The 20,600-nt window shown below is 42.7% G+C and overlaps 1 protein-coding gene across 1 annotated transcript in view; it reads right to left on the bottom strand.

Annotated features, from left to right (window-relative positions):
- Window positions 1-20,600, bottom strand: part of cpne4a (copine IVa) — a 54,947-nt gene that overhangs the window by 16,869 nt on the left and 17,478 nt on the right. Inside the window, exons 3-7 of the mRNA XM_079470054.1 lie at window positions 13,341-13,520; window positions 4,887-4,958; window positions 4,362-4,436; window positions 1,660-1,743; window positions 1,253-1,342 (exon numbers count right to left, since the gene is read on the bottom strand). Of these exons, the coding sequence (XP_079326180.1) occupies window positions 1,253-1,342; window positions 1,660-1,743; window positions 4,362-4,436; window positions 4,887-4,958; window positions 13,341-13,520 (501 nt within the window). The remainder of the gene's footprint in view (window positions 1-1,252; window positions 1,343-1,659; window positions 1,744-4,361; window positions 4,437-4,886; window positions 4,959-13,340; window positions 13,521-20,600) is intronic.

The raw sequence follows: 20,600 nt of genomic DNA, 5'->3' as shown, positions 1-20,600 counted from the left end.
ACCACTCGCAGGCATACAGTGATTTACTATGAGTGGGCATACAGACCCTTAAGGGATGTTTGTAACGCATCCTGAGAATTTTAACGTTAAACGGACACAGTTCATGGTGAGTACGGGGTCTTTGGAAATCACTAAGCAGTCTTTCATAAATTATAAAGAAATAAACCAAGCAAAAGAAGGGCAGAGACCAGAGAGGTAATAAACACACGGGAACACCCTAATAGATTCTTTCCGAAATCTCACATGCACACATCCCGATGTAATGTTATTATGCCATGTGACTGAACCTTAATCCTATCTCAGTGTAACGGAGGCCAGCTAGAGAAGAGCTGTGCAGTGTTTAAACCTCACCAACCTCACCGTGTTTAAACCGACCAACATAGACGCTCAAGCGACAGACGCTAGAGACATCCGGACCGACGCCGGTTCAAGGCCCATGCGGGGCGAGTCAAACTGGTTACATCAGCACTGAGGTTTGTGCACTATATCACTGAAACCTACAAAGGTTTAGAAATACTCCAATTAAGTTTGTTTTTTAAAGCAAGCCTGGCCGGCATCATGAGTCCCGACTCACTCACTCACTCACTCACTCACCCACCCACAAACACTCACACTCGCATACAATACTGTAAATCTGTAATTGCTTATTTATCAAGTCTAATAAAAGCAAATATGGACAAAAGGTTACTACTTTTATCAAAAAGCATGAATTAAACATTGGCAAACCAAAACAAACACAGCAAAACAATTACAATTAATATTACCCACACATATTTTGACAAATCTCTGTCATCTCACAGTAATAGGATGTACAATATTTACACAATGAACACACCTCAGTGCATCTTAATATTATTTACAGCGATTCGCATTGATTAAGTTTTAGGAAGCATTTTCTACATTTGGAAAAGTTATACTTTTATGGATCTCGTAATTGCAATATAAATGCCTTTCCAAAGTGCTAAAGTGCCATTCTTAGTCAAAATCCGGTAGAGGAATTGGCGACTAAAGGGCAGGAAATTCTTTTTATAAAAGCACTACGAAATCTAATCAAATCTAAACAATGCATGTACTTTCTTGTAAGCTGCTTTGAAGAGATTGCTCTGCCCAGAACATAAATTGCAAATGTCAATGTAGGTGGAAAAATAAATTAAAACAGATCTGGATATGTTTTCGGTAAAAACAAATACAATTTACTACAAATTTTTCGATTGAGACCTCGTACAGCAGATGTTGTCAAATCATACTGTACCTTCAGTATTCTCTCGTGGTCTCCACTACAGAGCGAGTTAATGGACGTTTTGAAGGTTTTCCACACAGGATTGAGGTTGTTCATGATGGTCTGTGTGCAGACAGAGTGAGAGTATTACTTCAGTGTTGGTTAAGCAAAGAATATTAAAAGAAATATTCAAGAAAATATCAATTGAGAATTGAGAAAATGTTTATAACAGTTATTAACAAAAAATGTTGTTTGCAAACCTTTACAGAATACATAAACTGTATTTTCACACACACAGATGTACACAGAACAGCGAAAAAGAAAATATGAGAATAAATCAGATTAAGTCTGTGCATAGTTAAAATGTACTAAGAGCGTCTTGAAATCATTTCTGTAAGACAGGTAGCCAGTGGAGAGATTCGAGCACCTTGTTGTCTTACCTCTGTTCTGTGCACCAGCTGCTGGGTGTTGTCATCATTTATCCTGTAGATCTCCAAGAATGGATCAGACTTGCTGAAAAAGTCCTGAGGGAACAACAGAAACACAGAGGTCAGCTGATGGTATCACACACAAGGGTTTTAGGAAGGTAGAATTTGTCTTTCACTATATCTATGATGCATGAAGTGAGATACTAATATGTAACTACTTCACTTTTTTTTCATCTCTGTTTAAGTTGTATTATAGTCCAGTGTCACAAAATAAAGAATGTAAGGACCAAAGTATCTTCAAAATGTCTAACTGTTACTCTAAATACCATCAGCATTGTTTATATCACCAACACTACAACGAATCGGTCCATAGAAACGCAAGCCATTTCTGACCAAATACAAAATAGATTATTTACGAGTAAAAGATAAAACAATTAAAGTAACAGATGAGAAAACCTTGTTTGCATTTCTACTAGTAGTCTACTCTTGGATTTGTCTTGGCCAACAGTGCTTATAAAAAACCCTTCACCTTTAAGAAGACTTGATATTGCTGAATGATCTTAAGGGCACTGAATATCTAGGAGTCATTTTCATTCAGATAAAAAAATCCGACCTTTGGGGTTTTGAGAGCTTGCTGAATGAGAACACTAACAGTCTAACGCTCTTACACATTAAAGAAGCACATGCACAAAAGAATCAAAACAGACCGCTCACTGCTTAGTTTTCAAAGATGTTTATTACAGACTGAACTACTAATGTGCCTTTGTTACACTCTCTTAAACGCTTCTATAGTCACTCAGCAAAAGTTAAGGGATGACGAATGAAACAGAAACTTGTCAAAAGTTATCAGGAAATCTTGACAGTGCGTGGCTCTGATCTCCCGTTCCTCTGCACTTAATGAAAGTTTTAATTACTTTGATGCGAGGATATGAATCACGCTAAAGGATTGTGACTTAGCAGTGAAAAATGATTTAACCGGTTTTCCTCTTCTCTCTCTTGACGTCCTGTCAAGCAGCACGCAACACCCTCAGCATGAAACCGACATGCTCCTGTGGATCATTTGTTATGCTTGTATTAAATCCCTTTTATTAATCTCAGTCTTGTAATTACCTTAGCGACAAGAGTTGACTGTGTCTCCCGGAACAGTACTCTGTACAATTGAAATACAACAGTAATATCTTTACATATATTTAGGAAGTTTTAAAAGTTCAAAGATTATGTTGTTTGCTCTTTGGTGGAAGGGGATTTAATCTTTACTTTGTTGTGGTGTTAAGTATATACAAAACTATTTTTTTCTTTGTTTGTTTGGTTAAAAATCTAAAAGAGACCATTTCCAAATTATTCTCAGTTGTTTTGAATTTACTATTTATAGGTATGTGTTTAGGTAAATTGATCGGTTTCTTTTTTCATTCTGTGACCTAATAATATTTCTCCCAAATTTCAAATAAAATATTGTTTCTATTTGCAGTAAGTGAAAACTGGAGAAACAGAATTAACAGAAAAGATTCTCTGTCCCTTTTCAGACCTTAAATACTGCAAAGAAAACTAATTCATATTCACTTCTAATACAACAGTGATATTTGTATGTATTTGGGAAAAGTAAAATAATTATGTGTTAACCTCAACCTCAAATTTTTATCACGGTGTTCGTGTCTTGACAGGCTGTCAGTCTTTCACATTGCTGTTAGATGACTTTCTGTCACTCCAGAGATTTGTTTCTGTTGAAATTCAACAGACACTGGAATGACCACAATACATCTAGAATTGCTGATTAAATAAATAAAAATGATGTTAATGTACATTTCTTCTGCGGCTTTGTGTGTACTCACTTGTTAAAATCTGCAATCATTTAAGAAAAATCTGCTTTTAAATGTGCATAAAATAACATAAGCAGCAACTTGTATGGAATAGTAATGAACACAATAAAACACAAAAAACATACCAACAGAAGGAGCCATTGGCCAAGACATTGGGATTCCTGTTTTTTAAGTCAAGCTGGTGTAAACCTTCAAGTTTACTCTTTTGAACACATATCCAAGTTGAATAATTTGTAAACAATCACTGAAAGGTGTCATATCATAAGGAATCGCACCTTCCTTGATCTTTTGAGATAAAAACACACTGCAAGTTTCAGAACACAAAATTTCCTTAACAGAAGAAACAGACAGGCTGCATTATATTTTCACAGTGCTTCAGAAACTTGCTTTATTCTCTCATAGTACTAAAGGAAATAAAATGGAATCCACGCTTTTATTCTCAACTAATGTTAAGTGTTAAATGTTGTGGTGTCTGTCAATCCTTGCGCTCTTCCAGTATGACACCTGTCACTGCATATACTTCCACAGGGTTCCCATGTAAGAACCAAGTGGCTGAAGTTCATTTTAACAAGATGCCAAGATCCCTGACAAGATATCTCACGAAGTAACGCAGGCTTCAAATGAGGCTGTTCTTGAAGGATATAGAAGTCATAAACTATACAGTATTTGACATGACAGCAAGACCTCCTTAAAGATAACAGACAAATTGGCACAGCGGCCAAAAATATAAATCAGAATTCTGAGATGGTCAGTAAAAATGAAAAATATTGACTTGTATTGATCAAATTTAGGGAGAGAAATGATAAAAAATACAAACAACTCATCGCACGTAAATCTGATGATTGTTGCCATGAGAGTGCATTTTATACCAGGAAGATGTTGCACAGATGCTCGTACCTTATCATCCAGCTTCCTGGCACTGAATGAGAGTTCCACATAATCGTTATTTCCCGTCAGCTCTTCGGCGGTGATCTGGAGAGATTGAGAGTGATGAATTGTTTTCAACAAGAGATAAAACTGAATCAGAGCCTGTCATGAAGTCTGACATTTGTTTTATAGATCTTATTCCCTCACCCGCTGTGCTGTACACGCTCAACTGTTGCCGCTGTGCTCTGTCAATGTGCATTAACAAACTCCTCTGGCTTTTCTGAGCGAGCGTTTTTGTTTCATAACCTGCCTACACTACTGGATCTGACCCCTTTGGAGGGTTCTTGGGTATATTGACAGGTCAGTATGCGTTTGTTAAGGTTCAATAGTGGCATTGATCGTTTCAAGTACGTCCTTCATAAATGTTTTTAAAGGGGAGACTATGACATGTTTGAAAAACAACATTAGGATTGCGTTGTGCTCTTTTGTATGTTTGCATAAGGAGTCCACGAAATAAGGCAAACAGATAAATCTAGGATTTTGGAAATTGCTCACCATGATAGAAGACTTCCCGACTGTGTTGCCTTGTTTAAGCAGGGCTTTGGTGAATTTTCTCTGGGAGATGATCTATTTAGAGAGAACAAAGGATATTTTAAGTATGCATATGATTTTTTTCTTTTATAAACAAAATATACATAAAGTGCAAGACGTCTTAAAGGGACAGTTGACCCAAAAATCAAGCGTTCTATCAGGATTTACTCACCCTCGAGTTGTATATATTAATTTTTTCTGATTAACACAAAGAGAGATTTTTGGAAGAATGCTTGTAACCGAACAGTTCTTGGCCACCATTGACTACCATAGTAGGAAAAATGACATGGGTAGTCTTCAACAAATCTTCTTTTGTGTTCAACAGAACAAAGAAATTTAGAAGAAATTTATAAAGCAATTTTCCTGCTATGCTAGTCAATAGTTCAAGGCATTCTTCCAAATATCTTTCTCTGTGTTCATCAAAACAAAGAAATGTATACAGATCTGGATATCCAGCAGTTGGGGTTGTTTTTCTCCCTTTACATGATTTTCCATTTATTCCTCAATTATGACCACAGTAAAGCCAACATAACATTAAAAAGATTGGAAAGACTATTATGATTTATACACAAAGATCCTACGTCTGACAACCAGACATGATAATTAAATAATAACACTTTAAGATCTTTCTATTGTCTGTGTTGTTTTTCTACCTCACACAGAGTGTGAAAATAACACTGGAACCTTATGAGGGTTTTTTTATCAGACTGTATGTCTTTCCCTCACAGCCTTGTTCCCATTCATGTTAGATTAAATACGACATCTAAGTGCACACTGCAGTACATAATAACACCCTGGTGAGAATGTGGCACGCAAGCCGGTTCACAATTATACCACGAAGTCTTATTCACTTCAGATAAGTAGTCAACTTTTTTCTGGGTAGTTAAACTATTTTAAATAGAGAGGAATGCTTTCGCTTTTATTTACAATTACATTTACGTCAAGTGTCAACACCTGTCTCTCTCTCATTATTAAAAAAATAGTTAATCTCTAAAATAACAATTCTGTTATTTATTCACCCTCATGTAGTTGAAAACTTGTGTATGACTCGTTCTTAAGTGGAACACAAAAGAAGATACTTGTGTCCATACAGTCTAAGTCAATGGGGTCCGATGTAGTTTAGTTACCAGCGTTTTTTCCAAATATCTTTTATGTGTTTTTGCAGAAGAAAGAAAGTCATACAGGTTTGGAATGACTTGAGGGTGAGTAAATGATGACAGAATTTTCATTTTTGAGAGAACCATCCCTTTTAACGCAGCTCATTTCACGAGTTCACCTGCGCAGATAACAGCGATGTTGATAGGGATAATAAAGCAAGAGCTTGGTTATGAAGGTTATGCGTATTTGGCGTGCTGTCCGGGAAGCGGGCTCCGAGCTCGCCAGATCTATCCGAACCCGAAACACTACACCTTGGTCAGGGTGAGTGCGCCGAGCTCGGAACCGGTTTGAGCCCAGAGCACACCCCCCGGGGCTCTTGCAAAAGAAAAGTGAGTTTGGGAGAGGAGCCGGGGTGGAGGAGGGATGCTTAATCTTAGGAGATCGAGCAGGTAAGATGGATTCTCTATTTATGAGCGAGCTCGCTATGGCTAATTGTGTATGTGCAGTGATTGCTGATTGTGGACCAGCCGGCTGATTATATGCTACGGCTCCTCCCGAACTTTGTTAATTAAACATCATTTCACGAGTTCACCTGCGCAGATAACAGCGATGTTGATAGGGATAATAAAGCAAGAGCTTGGTTATGAAGGTTATGCGTATTTGGCGTGCTGTCCGGGAAGCGGGCTCCGAGCTCGCCAGATCTATCCGAACCCGAAACACTACACCTTGGTCAGGGTGAGTGCGCCGAGCTCGGAACCGGTTTGAGCCCAGAGCACACCCCCCATAAAGCAAGAAGTTGGACAGCCGCCGGAGTACGCATACCCCCCCAAACGCGGTGCTGGACAGTATGGAGGCGTGGACTGCGTTCGGGTAAGGACAAGAGGATGGTGGCTCCTTAGAAGGTGTGGTTTGAGATGAGGCAAGACTGGGGCAGGGGTTCCTCCAAGGATGGTTGAGACTGATATGGAGAGAGGATGCCTGCTGGAGTGGTGAGAAGTTGAAACCCATGAGCGGCTGGAAGTAGATTTAGTGCCCGTAGAGGGTGTAAATCTAGGAATTCAGAGATTATCTAAAATTAACCCCTCTTCGTGGGTGTCCCTGGATGAGGACTGATACTGAAGGAGGGGGCTACTGAAGGAGGGATCCCGCTGAAGTAGAGCACCTGATGGAGGTTCCTGCTGGGGAGAGAGCTGCTGTTGTGCTTGATCCTTAGAAAGTTGTAGATGGCACAACACGAGATGGAAGCACTGGCCTCTGCGAAGGCGATCGCTGCGGCGACGCAGGCTTCGACGTCTTAGATGGAAGCACTGGCCTCTGAGGAGGCGATCGCTGCGGCTACGCAGGCTTCGACGTCTTAGATGGAAGCACTGGCCTCTGCGGAGGCGATCGCTGCGGCGACGCTGGCTTCGACATCTCAGACGGAAGCACTGGCCTCTGCGGAGGCGACCGCTGCGGCGACGCTGGCTTCGACATCTTAGACGGAAGCACTGGCCTCTGTGGAGGAGATCGCTGCGGCGACGCTGGCTTCGATGACTTGGATGGAAGCACTGGCCTCTGCGGAGGCGATCGCTGCGGCGACGCTGGCTTCGATGACTTGGATGGAAGCACTGGCCTCTGCGGAGGCGATCGCTGCGGCGACGCTGGCTTCGATGACTTGGATGGAAGCACTGGCCTCTGCGGAGGCGATCGCTGCGGCGACGCTGGCTTCGATGACTTGGATGGAAGCACTGGCCTCTGCGGAGGCGATCGCTGCGGCGACGCTGGCTTCGATGATTTGGATGGAAGCACTGGCCTCTTGCGGAGGCGATCGCTGCGGCGACGCTGGCTTCGATGATTTGGATGGAAGCACTGGCCTCTGCGGAGGCGATCGCTGCGGCGACGCTGGCTTCGACGTCTTGGATGGAAGCACTGGCCTCTGCGGAGGCGATCGCTGCGGCGACGCTGGCTTCGATGACTTGGATGGAAGCACTGGCCTCTGCGGAGGCGATCGCTGCGGCGACGCTGGCTTCGATGATTTGGATGGAAGCACTGGCCTCTTGCGGAGGCGATCGCTGCGGCGACGCTGGCTTCAATGATTTGGATGGAAGCACTGGCCTCTGCGGAGGCGATCGCTGCGGCGACGCTGGCTTCGACGTCTTGGATGGAGGCTTCTGCTGAAGAGTCTGCTGTGGCAGAGCCTGTGACTTGGGCGATGGCCCCTGCAGGCTGGGTCTGAATCCCTGGTGATTGCTGAGGCGGTTGCAGTGACCGTGAGATCTCCCGCTAGGGAGATGAAGGCTGAATAGTGGAGGTTCGAGCCCATGTGGGTGAAGGATGGATTCTTAGATGATTCGGGAAATGAGGGTTCGATGGGCTTCCCTGATGATTGAGAGATCTGACCTGATGTAGCTCTTAAAAGCTTCCGACGTCCAGCGCCCTAGTGCTTGGATTTGAGACTGCGATAGGCCTTTTTGGGCGGCTGTAGTTGCTGCGCCTATGCGGAAGGAGTGGCCGGAAAAGTGGTCTGCGGGAATGCCAGACAAGAGCAATACGGCTTTGAGGTGTTTTTGGAACCAGAAGCGTGTGGCTGGGCGGTTAGATTCGTCCACGAAGAGAGGGTCTGATGTGGTTTTGGTCTGAGATTTCCTGAAGTGAAGGTAGGCTAGAAGGGTCTGATAAGGCTGAATCGGTGACTGGAGGTTGAAGATGTAGATGAAATGTCCCCTCCTGGTTTGGTCCGTCTTGCTTTGTTTAATTAAGAATGAGATCGTCTCTGAATCGAGTACTGATAGGTCAGATAACGTTGGATGTATTACGGGTTGAAGATGGACGTGGTGGAAATTTCAGAACATCTTAGAAAGCCGAAAAAGGCTAGGATAAACATGGAGTCGAGCGTGCGATCGACGTGCTTGGAGTGATATCCTTTACGGAGGGTGGAAATGCATCTGGTCAGTATATCCAGGGTTATAGGTTGCCTGGCGTCTGGGCGAGCAGGCTGGGTTCTTTGAATGCCCTTGATGAGCATAGATGTTTGGGAGCTGGCTATTGCTGCGGATGGAGAGTTGAATATGAGCTTGTGGAAGAACTGGACCCCACTCATGTAACCTTTAATTGAGCTTGCTTGGAGGTTTTTTGACAAGTTTAGGAAGGAGATGAAGGAGGTGATGGAGATTACGGAAAATGAGGGAAAGGGAATGTTGAACGCGTGGTGAAACGCCTTGAAGCTTTTCCATGCAGTGAGATAAGATTGGAGGGTCCTAAGGGAGACGGCTTGGATGATGGAGTTTCGAGATGCATCGAGGAGGGTTGTTAGTGGGTGGTTTACAGGAATATCAGCTCCGAATAGGGAGGTATCGGAGTTGGCAAGGGGTCTGCTTCGGGCGCCAGCTGCCTGAATTTCTGGAAAGCGAAACGAGAAAGGGCATCAGCAATCTGATTTTTTGCTCCGGGAATGTGTTTGGCAGTTAGAATGAACTGGTCACAGGCTGAGATCCAGATGAGGCGTCTGAGGAACGGCATTAAAGCGGGGGAGTGAGAGCGGCCTTTGTTAATGCAATGAACCGTGGCCTCGTTATCGCAATGTACCATAATACTGGAAGCCGACCACTCTTTCCCCCATAGGGATGCTGCGACGACCAGTGGATACAGCTCGAAAAGTGCAGAGGATGCTAAGGCCTGCGGAATCTCTAAGAGCTGGGGGGGCCAAGAGGATGCAAACCAACGACCCTGGTAAAAGCCTCCGAAACCTACAGAAGGGGCGGCGTCAGTGAAAAGGTGAATATCGACGGGGGAGGAGGACATGTCACTGTAGAAAAATGACAAGCCATTCCATTGCTTGAGAAATTGTATCCATAAGCTCAGCTCGTCAAGGCAGGGGCTGGATATGGATAACATGTCCTCTAAAGCGTGCGCGGTGGACGCGAGAGAGAGGAGGTGTGAAACGAACGGGCGACCTTGCGGGATTATTCTCATCGCGAAATTCAGATGGCCGAGAACGGACAGGAGCTCGCGTTTGGAGCAGCGGGGATTAGCTAACAGCGAGGAAGCGATGACGATTGTTCTGTCGATTTTCTCTTTGGGCAGTGAAGCCTGGAATTTAAGAGAGTCTAATTTTATTCCGAGAAATTCGATGGAAGTGCTCGGTCCTGAAGTTTTGTCTGGGGCAAGGGGGACGCCGAGTTTTTTAAAAACCTGTTGGACTTTTGCTAGATGCGCAGCTGGAAACGAGTCGGGAGACGAGATGATTAAAAAATCGTCTAGTAGGTGGATTAAGTAGGGAATTGCATAATTGTTAGAGAGAATCCAGCAAATTGCCTCTGACAACATGTCGAAGATTTTGGGGCTGCTTCTGCAGCCGAAAGTAAGGCGGACAGAAAAGTAAAATTTATTGCGCCATTGAATGCCGAAAAGGTGCCAGAAGTCTGGGTGGATGGGCATGACTTTAAATGCGGATGTAATGTCGACTTTGGCTAGCCAAGCTCCACGACCTGCATGTTTTATTAAAGTAATGGCTTGGTCGATGTTGTGATAGTGCAGCGAAAATTCCTCAATTGGAATGAGGCTGTTGATGCTTGGAAAGGCCGAGCCGTGCGGTGACGAGAGATCGAAAATGAGGCGCTTTTTGCCAGAGAATTTACGCGTTGCTACGCCGATGGGGCTGATGCGAAATACGGAAAACGGGGGAGCTTCGAAAGGGCCGATAATGAATTTTGCGTCAATCTCCTTTTTAATAAGGAGATCGACTGACTCTGGTTCGGAAAGCGCGGACTGAAGGTTGGGGCAAATTAAGCTGCGTGATGGCAGACTGATAACGCCGGGGTCGAAGCCGTTCGAGAGACCGGTCAGAAGGTAGTCCGTGAACTGAATGTCGGGGTGCGAAGACAACTCGAAAGACAAACAAGAAACGTTCACGGGAGTCGAGAGGTAATTTTTAAAATTTTTATTCTGCATTTGGGACATCGGGCATACAATGCGAGCGTGTGCACCGCTGCAGAAAAGGCACACGTGCAGGAAGCGACAACGCTGCCTGGAACATCTGCCAGAATTGAAACTCCTGCATGCCTCCAGACTGCTGGGTTGCCCGTGAGCTTGGTTGGCTGGGCGGTTTGGCAGGCGCGGAACAGAGGAAGTGGATTTGGGAGGCGTAACTGGGCATGAGGGAAGAGAGGGGGTGACTAGGGGACAGCCGATTGTAGGATGCGCTACTGAGCGACATACCGCGCAGGAAATATTCCGAACGCCTAAGAAAACCCTGTTATGCAACTCAGTGTCCAGTGCGCCCCAGTAGGGGCACTGGTTCCACTGAGCCACACGAATGGCACACTTGGCGGAGAAAAGTTTGTGGTAAGTGTAAAAATGCGCGCCCCCGTAGGAGAGAGCGAGCTCTGCCACGATGGCGAGGTAATCGCCCAGCTCGCGTCTCCTATGAGGGAACGCAGTGCAGATCACGTCAGTGTAGCGGGAAAAAGCAACGGTAAATTCGGGGAACGACAGTGTGCGGGTGTGGTTGGGTGACTGATTTTTAAATGTGAGCGATAGATCACCGTAAGAGATCTGCCGCTCGGTTGACGGGGGTGATAATGGTGAGAGGAGAAAATAAAGGTCTGTGTCCGCACCTGTCAAGATCTGCGTTCTTATGTTCCCCGAACTGGAGGCGGTTCCAGGGCTGGTGCGTTGATTGGCACTGGCATTGCTGTCGCCGAGGCCAATGAGAAGCTCGATCGAGCCTGCGGAAGAGAGAGAAGGGGGGGAATGGCGGCCGCCTGAGCGGCTAGCGGAGTCATGCTCGCGCTAGCAGCGGCTACCAGGGTGGCTGGGAAATGGCTAGGAACCGGCGCCTGCATCGCTAGCTGAGGCAGCCTCGCGCTAGCGGCGGCTACCGAGGGGGTTGGAAAATGGCTAGGACCCGGCGCCTGCATCGCTAGCTGAGGCAGCCTCGCGCTAGTGGTGGACGCAGGCGCCGTGGGCCAAGAGCCAGGGGCAGGGAATGGGAATGGGTGGTAAAGCACCGGAGCTCCAGGTGCTGGTGAGCCAATGCTTCGAGAGCAGCCCGCTACTGCTGGCGGGGTGTTTGCAGGAGGCCGAAGCTGGCCAACGGCGAGAGGGACCGGTGGGTCCGTGGCGATACCTGCGCTCGCGGAAGCCCTGCTGTTCCGGCTTCCCCGCGGGCGGCCGCGACTAGCTGCGGAGGTGGATTGCCCGGGTCGGGAATACGGAGAACCGCGAGCCGTGCCCGGCTTGGTGGCGGAACCCCCCATAGCGCCCTTCGGTGAGGCGGTGTCCGCCAGGGAAGAGGCGTAGAGGCCGTAAAGCTCCGCCTTGGTCATCCGCCTGTGGAAGTGGACGTCCGCGTTGGACAGAGCTAGTCGTAAGCCCTGGACGGTCCATTTCTGTATGGCGGGGATCGCGTTGTGAGCGGAGGTGTAGGAAGAAGCCGGGGAAGCAGGTGGACGTCTCTTTGAGGCAGGAGACGATGTGCCACCTCTCGGCTTAGCCTTCCGAGGTGTAGAACGGCGGAGCGGGCGGCCTCGTGATGAAGCCGGAGAATCGCTCGATATATCCGATCCTGAGCTGGATTGATGAGCGCTCGGCGGCGCTGGAAGATTGTCGTCGATGACGTGGGTCTCAGACATCGCGTTGATGCTTAATCTTAGGAGATCGAGCAGGTAAGATGGATTCTCTATTTATGAGCGAGCTCGCTATGGCTAATTGTGTATGTGCAGTGATTGCTGATTGTGGACCAGCCGGCTGATTATATGCTACGGCTCCTCCCGAACTTTGTTAATTAAACATCATTTAAACAATTATCATCTCCAATTCCCCCTACAACCAAAACAAACTAAACCAAACCAAACAAGCCAGCTCTTCTGAGAATAGAGAGATAGTGACTTTGATGCACAAAATAAACACATGAATATTAAACAAAATGAACTCGAGCATCCCTTATACATTTATAAGCTTCTAGCAAATTCCTCACTGAAGGGATTGCAAATCTTAACCATCTGCCATGAGATCATGAGCCTCAAAACTGCGGCGAAGAGTGGTCCATCTGGGCCAAGCGTCCCTGCACTAAGCCAACAACACGTCTCACTGTCTCACAAACTCAATCGGCCGTACTATGTCAGGAAATGCTGTTAACTGTTGTTGGTGAGATGATTTAATTAAGAGCTTTCAAGCGATTTGGGCACGGTGCCTTCGCTCATCCCTGACTGTGTGCAATCAACCTTCACATGTGGATCCTGTTGCAAAATCAGCTTCCAAGCAAACACGAAGGAGCTGTAATGAGCGCATAAAACCGGCTTGAAATTCTGCGTATGTTGCAGAACGGAGGCGGATGCTCACTTGGCCGAGCGTGCACTCCATCGCACCCAAGCAGTCCGCATCTCTTGTGCCATTATGGCTGCTGCTGATGTCATAGAGCTCGTAACGTAATCGCTGGACCTCCTCGAAGTAGAAGTCAAGGGTGAAGACCTTGGAAAACGTGGGGCTTATGGAGCTCCGTATAACCTCTGTCCTGTCAACCTGTAAACACATCAGAACAGATTTTTTTAAACTGGACATTGTTGTTTTGTTCCCACATAATCTCTAAACGATACCCATATGCCTGCGTAGGCCAAATTGAAGCAGGTCAGCCGATATCCCGCAATGCACTTTTCATGACTTTTAATTTCCAGTGTGCGGCTTGGTGTGGTACCATTAACATGTCAATGAAAGTGTCATTGCTAACTGCATCCGCTCTTTCGTAGGAAAATACATGAAAACATGAAAAGAAAGGCAAACTTTCATACTTTAGGCTCTTGTGAATGAAACCAGTGAATGGAATAAAACTCTGAACAAAAGAATAAATCCATGACACGCTGCTGCCAAATCCCTGTTACACTAGATATGTCTGTCTTTTACCTCCCAAATACAAAGAAAGAATTTATTTCATCTGCCATGGTCTTGGTCTCAGTTGTTTTACTTTCCTCAGGCGTCTCAGAGATCCATTTCTCTTTTTCATTACAAGCTGACTCCAGAACCTTCTGCATAACATCACAGGAATATTGCCAGTCTGTTCTTTGTGAAAGCTCCCTAGGATATTTTGCTCCGTAAGGAAATCTTTGGTAACGCTTTAGATTTAGCGCAAAATAGATTTATGTACTGCATAATTCAACAGAATTTACAGCGTGACTGATTGTAACAATAATGCAACTCTACTACAGTACATATTTGTAGGTAAAAGGGATCAATATGCAAAGTTTGGGGAATAAAGAAGATTTACACTGTTAGTATTTTGAAACTAAGGGTATTATATTTTTGTAAAAAAAGTTACAATGTAAATCCTGTTAAATTATGTGGTACATTGCGGGCGTAATCTAAAGCGTTGAGATGCAAGTCTCACCTTGTGATGCTTTTTAAACACTATCAACGTAGGGTAGTTCACATCAATTCTAGGATCATACACTGCAAAAAGTGAAGCATCTTTGTTTGTTTTCTAGTAAAAATATCTAAAATGTATATTTTATTACTCTCAAGTTTAACCACAAGTAAGTGTGCACCATACATAAATTAGCACAGCATTCTGGTTCATTAAGGTCTATAAATATTGGCCAGAATATTTGTTTTACAGGGGCTTCCCTCAGGCCATCTGCTGCTGTTGTATTAAGAATTCTGCTGGTGCCACCTCTTCAACATTCATCTGGAGGGATTACAAACATCAAAGATGGACCTCAAAGCATCTGTTTAATTCTCCAGGTGAATATGCAGGTAAATCTGTTATCACACCGAACATAAAGCAGTTTTGATGATGCTTAATACACATCCCTGCTCAGTCTAATATCTGGCTGCGCACAGAATTTTCAGACACTGCTGTCAGGAAACATCTGCTCTGTTGTACATCATGCAACTTGTTAACCTCTGAGAACCATCAACAAATTACCAGCATTTAAAGGCATAGTTCACAAAACATTTTACTCACCCTCATGTCATTTCATTTTTCTTTTGCAGAACACAAAAGAAGATATTTTGAAACACTGTTGGTAACCGAACTTGCATTGGTTCTGAGGCCATACAACAGAAGTGAATGGGTACCGCCATTCGTTCGGTTACCGACATACTTCAAAATATCTTCTTTTGTGTTCTGTAGAAGAAAGTAAGTCATAAAGGTTTGAAATGACAGTTTTTGGATGATCCATCCCTCGTCTATTAACAAATTGGTTTGTAAAACAATTTTTGATCAATAAAGAGCACTTTAGAGAGAGGTTGTGATAGGAGAAGTCAAGAGCAGAGGATTTCAAAGTTTACAGGATGAGTTAAAGGAAAAGTTCACTCCAAAAATAAAATTCTGTCATAATTTACTCACTCAGATTGTTCCAAACCTTTATAAATATATTTGTTCTCTTGGATACAAAGTTAGGATATCAGTAACCAAACAGAACTCATCCCCCATTGACTCCCATTGTATTTATTTTCCCTACTATGGCAGCAAATGGGGGTCGAGATCTGTTTGGTTACTGACAGTCTTCTAAATATCTCCCTCTTGTGTTGAACAGAACAAAGACATTTATACAGGTTTGGAACAATCTAAAGGCGATCAAATGATGACAATTTATATTTTTGGGTGAACCATCCCTTGAAGGATTTTTTTATTTTAGGTAAACTTTCCCTTTAAATATGGCCTCCTGAATATAACCTTGTTAGAAATCACATATCCTCTGATCTACTGCAAGAGAATCTAAAAAAGGTATTAAATAATCAGCCGTGGTCTCTATTGTATGCATGATACCGGATGGAAGTTTGGCAAGAGTAAGCATATTTCCTAAGGTTACATCACGCTCTCTCTCTCTCTCTCTCTCTCTCTCTCTCTCACACACACTCACAAATAAAAATGCCCCAAGCCAGGAGCCTCAACATGTGCAACTTTCCCCCCCAAACCCAATCTAATTACCCCTGGAAGCCACATTTACCTTCCACTCATCCTATCTCACAGTGATGCCCTCGCAGACAGAAATGCCTCAGACCGGCATCAACGTTCATTCTGCATGTTTAATGGGCTGCTCCTCATTAGCCCATCAGTGGGAGAGAATGGAAGTTTTCTCTAGGGATGATCAATATGGACTCATCTCAATGCGTATATGAACACAGCCCAATGTGAAAGGCTGCTGGCTACAGCAACAGAGCTGTCCTTAAACCCCTCTCTTCACACCAATCAGTTTATTGCTTTAAAGTAGAACAACCTGTGTCCAGAAATGTTTCATTCAGCTGTGCAATATAAATGAGGAAAATACAAAGATTGAGAAGTCTATGTATTTCTCTTTTCACCTGCGCAGGAACAGGTAGATATAATAAGCAACTTGGTGCCTTTTTCAGGGTGGATGATGAAAGGACAGAGATGGAAGAGGCAGAAAGTGTGACAATACCAGCTCTAACAATCCCAAGGGTCTTATTTCATGGCCTTGTGGTCTTATTTCATGTAAAATACATTTTTGTGGGTACCCTAGAAAGTGGTTCTTAAATAACATTTATTAGAACTGAACCTGATAAAATTACAATACAAGCCCTAATAAGACATTATGCAAGAAGGAACGGTGAAATAAAAAGAGTAGGAATTTAACAAATAGATGGTTTGCTTCGCATGACTGATATTAATCGTCAGTGACCCGTGTGACCCGCGTGACCCGCGTCTAGACGCACAACTCTGCCAGCCGGTCATGTTTATGCTCACGCTTCATGAATATTGATATAATTTTATTTTAAATGTCACAGAAGTTTAGGAGAAGGGCATCATGATAAGACACAACTCCACTTTAGAAAATGTCAATGCAAAAAAAAAAGCGTAAAGAAAAGAGCTGTTTACTGGGGCGAAAAACATGGAAGAAGAAGTTTGATTTCAAAGAGACATAAACATTAAACATAATTTTCACCCAAAAATGAAAATTTTCACTCATCCTTATGTCATTTCAAGCTTGTATGACTTTCTGTCTTCTGAAGAAGAGTTGCACATTGATATACAATTTGGGTGAGACAGGTTCTGGATCATATTGAGGAATATATAAAATGAAGTGCTTGAAGTCTAAGTTTAACATTCAAATGACTGAAAACATACAGAACGCTTTTGTCAGAGTATCTAGTGACTTTGCATAATTTTGCCTGAAGCGGCAGGCTCAAAAATCACATGTTGAATGAAATCTTAAAATACACATAACAATGTTTTGTTATTGTGTTTGATAAAATACACGTTTTTAAAAATTCTGGAAAAGAAAGTTCTCTGAAGTGTGACTGCATCGGTGACTGGGTTATTACAACAAATAAGCCATTTACAGGTATTTACAAATACATTTAATATACAATTTTTGTTTTTGTAATGTATTGTAATGATCTTTTATTGTTTTATCTTTTGCAATGGTTTCGCTTTCTAGAATTTAAACTTTCTGTATATCAACTACAGGCTTTACATATTATTTATTTACAAGCTTTTCACAAGAGGATTTGTGATTTATAATTTATGTTAATAATTTAAGATTACTGCATTGTGCTACAGAGAGCATAGTTTAAACATGGTTCGTGTAGTTAAACTGCGTATAAATGGCAATCAGTCTGCCACAAACAGGGTTAATGCACTTTTACAATAATAAAATAACAGTTAATTTCCTTAAGGGAGAAACTTGATTTATTATTACCTTGGAGCTCGGGAGGTCTGAGGGTGTTTCTGCCCTGCCCACAGGAACCCATCTACGGAAGCCAAGCGCTAAATTTCCGCGTATATTCATCTCATTTTACCACTTAAAATAATAAAGGAGCCAAAAAATTGTGTTGAATAATTCAGAACATATTTAACAATCTTGCTAGATTCAGTTTATATACAGTACAAATTTCTATGGATTAATATTTTGCGGGGGTGCTGCCCCACCTGCCCATATAGAACAACAGTGGTACCCATTGACTTGCATTGGCTTTGTGTCCATACAATGGAAGTGAATGGGTACCGCCATGGTTCAGTTACCAACATTCTTCAAAATATTAGTCTTTGCTATTGTGATGTGAGGATGGCCAGTATTCAATCGTCAGACACAGTACTCAGTAACCAAAATCTTTCTTGTTCTGTCCCTCGTTTTACATCAATATTCTATTATCTCAGTCCATCTGAGTGAAAGCTAGATAGCACACTGAACGGAGTGAGGTAGGGACTATCCTTATTCAAATGAGAAATGCTCCCTGTGATTGTCATTCTGGATGATAAAAAAAGCACCACCTGCCACAGTCATTGAGATGTGCGAGTGGATGGTGATAGTGACGGTGAGACTCTCACCTTCACTTGTGTCTTTTGTCTTATTATTGCTGAGAAATGACAGGCAGGGCACTGGGATCTGACACGCTGACAGGCCATTAGAGACATTTTCAGTGTGACTCTTTCATTTTTCTTGCTACGAGACCATTGAAATGGAGAGGTATCTTCTATCAAAGCTTAAATGATGAGGGCTTCAAAAATGAAAGCTGTTTTCTTAAAGCTTTTATTTTAAGGATCTTTGAGTTGTTGTTTCTTGAAAATATAGCGACAGTCAAGTACTTGATAACATGCAGGGTTCACACATATCAATTAAAAAATGTTTTTTCAGCTGCGTGTATGTGTTTTTGTGTGAGTACATAACAGAGCAGAACTGATAATGAAAAATGAAAAAAGACAGACTGTTTATTTTAAAATGGACTATAAATGGTGAGACGACAACCCTTTTTCTTACCCTTTCCAACTCGCTGTCTGACATTTAATCTAACTTTAATCGAGCAACATGCTTTCTGGTGGTTGTAAACTAAACAAAATAAAAAACAGCCAGACATGCGGTTCCACTGTTTTAAATCATAAATTCATATGAGAAGTCATATCAGTAGCCTACTGAAAGCGTATTTATTTTACAAAGAGTGGGTCGCAGCGTGGGTGGTCAGAAAACGACCAGCTTTATCCCTCCTGGTTAAGACACATGGTATACACAACACACAATGTAAAGAAAACATTACTGGGTGCAGTCTGATCGTTGAAATGGAGGAAAATATAAACGAAATAGAAGCTGATCATTCAGTCTACTAAAGACAACACCAGTCAGATTTTGTTATGGGGGGTTTATCTGCCTGGCACAAAACAGCAGCCACAAATCCCTTTCAGGGTATTTTCAAGGGCGAAACATAGCGGACAGTGAGGGCATTTGAGACTCTTCACCCCAGAGAATAATGGCCCATCGTGACTTTATTACAACAGTCAGCATGCTGGAGTACTTGCTTTGACCCATCGGAGATCATCTCGTTGTGTTTGATGGTGCGAACGGCTCACATTAATTGAGAGTGGAGTCAGCAGCAGGTCTTTACTCTCATCCGCAGTTTAAAAGCTTGTTTGCTCGCATCCGGTGATGTGTCCTTTACTTACACTTGTTTATGAACTCATGGCTGAATAAACAAGTACTTATCTTGATCAAGGGTTAAAGACAGACACCGCTGATTCTGAGATTTCAAAATCGACGGATGTAGTTACTGATGTAATTATTTCTAATAAACCCACTGCTTTCAGAGTCACTAGAAGCATTCTTTTAAATTGCATCCCTGCTAAAAAAAACGGCATAGTTCTTGGTAACCAGCATGAGGTGCCTTTATGTTAGCTAGTACAAACCAGCAAGTACCAAGATATTTATTCCAGTCTAGCCTGGTCTTTTGGCATAGCATCTATTTCTAATTTGTGCTAATTTAAAGAAAATGTAATACATTTACACTTCAAACAGGACAAGAAAAGGACACGCGTTTGATAAATATGTAGTCAAATACTCAATATTAGGAGAAACAACGATATAAATATAAGAAAAGTTGATCATTCATCTTATATACTATTTTTTCAAAGGCTCTCTTCGTGTGCAAAATTAAGAGACCATTAAAAGATTTCAGCATTCAACATTCAGCATTTCTAGATGTATTGTGGCCATTTCAGTAGTGACACTGGATAAAGCATAAAGTCATCCAACAGCAATGTGAAAGACTGACAGCCATTAAAGTTTTGTCAGTAATGTTTAAGACACTGACAGAAAAATCAAGGTTATCGCATGAAAAATGTTTGTGCACAAATATTACTGTTGTGCTTAAAAGTGAATATAAACTTGTTTTCTTTGCTGTATTTTAGGTCTGAAAAAATACAGATCATCTTTTCTGTTATTCATTTCTTTTTGACATTTTGGGAGAAATATTGTTAGTTAAGAGAGTGAAACAAAAAAGATAATTTTATCTAAATAAATATCACTATAAAACACTATAAATAATACATTCAGAACTGAAAATAACTTTGAAATGGTCTCTTAATTTTTACAAGGTGTAAAATAGTGACTAAGTGCAATATTGTTCCTCATGAATGAATAAAGAATTGTGATGTAATGGAATGCTACGGAAATTAATAAATCAATTCAACTCAATGCAATGCATCTGAAAAGAAGTAGCCGTTTTCCGTTAGTGGATCTTTTTCAAGTCCCCACCTACTGACCTCTAAGACGGCACTTGCTGTTATCTCCTCCTCTCCAGGTGAATGGGGCATATTCTTGGCATCGTGATACAGGCAGAATTTAATTAACAATGTCATACTTCAGCTAAAGATTT

This window comes from Barbatula barbatula (assembly GCF_947034865.1).
Source record: "Barbatula barbatula genome assembly, chromosome: 12".
NCBI lineage: Eukaryota > Metazoa > Chordata > Actinopteri > Cypriniformes > Nemacheilidae > Barbatula > Barbatula barbatula.
This window is presented reverse-complemented; position numbering and strand designations above follow the sequence as displayed.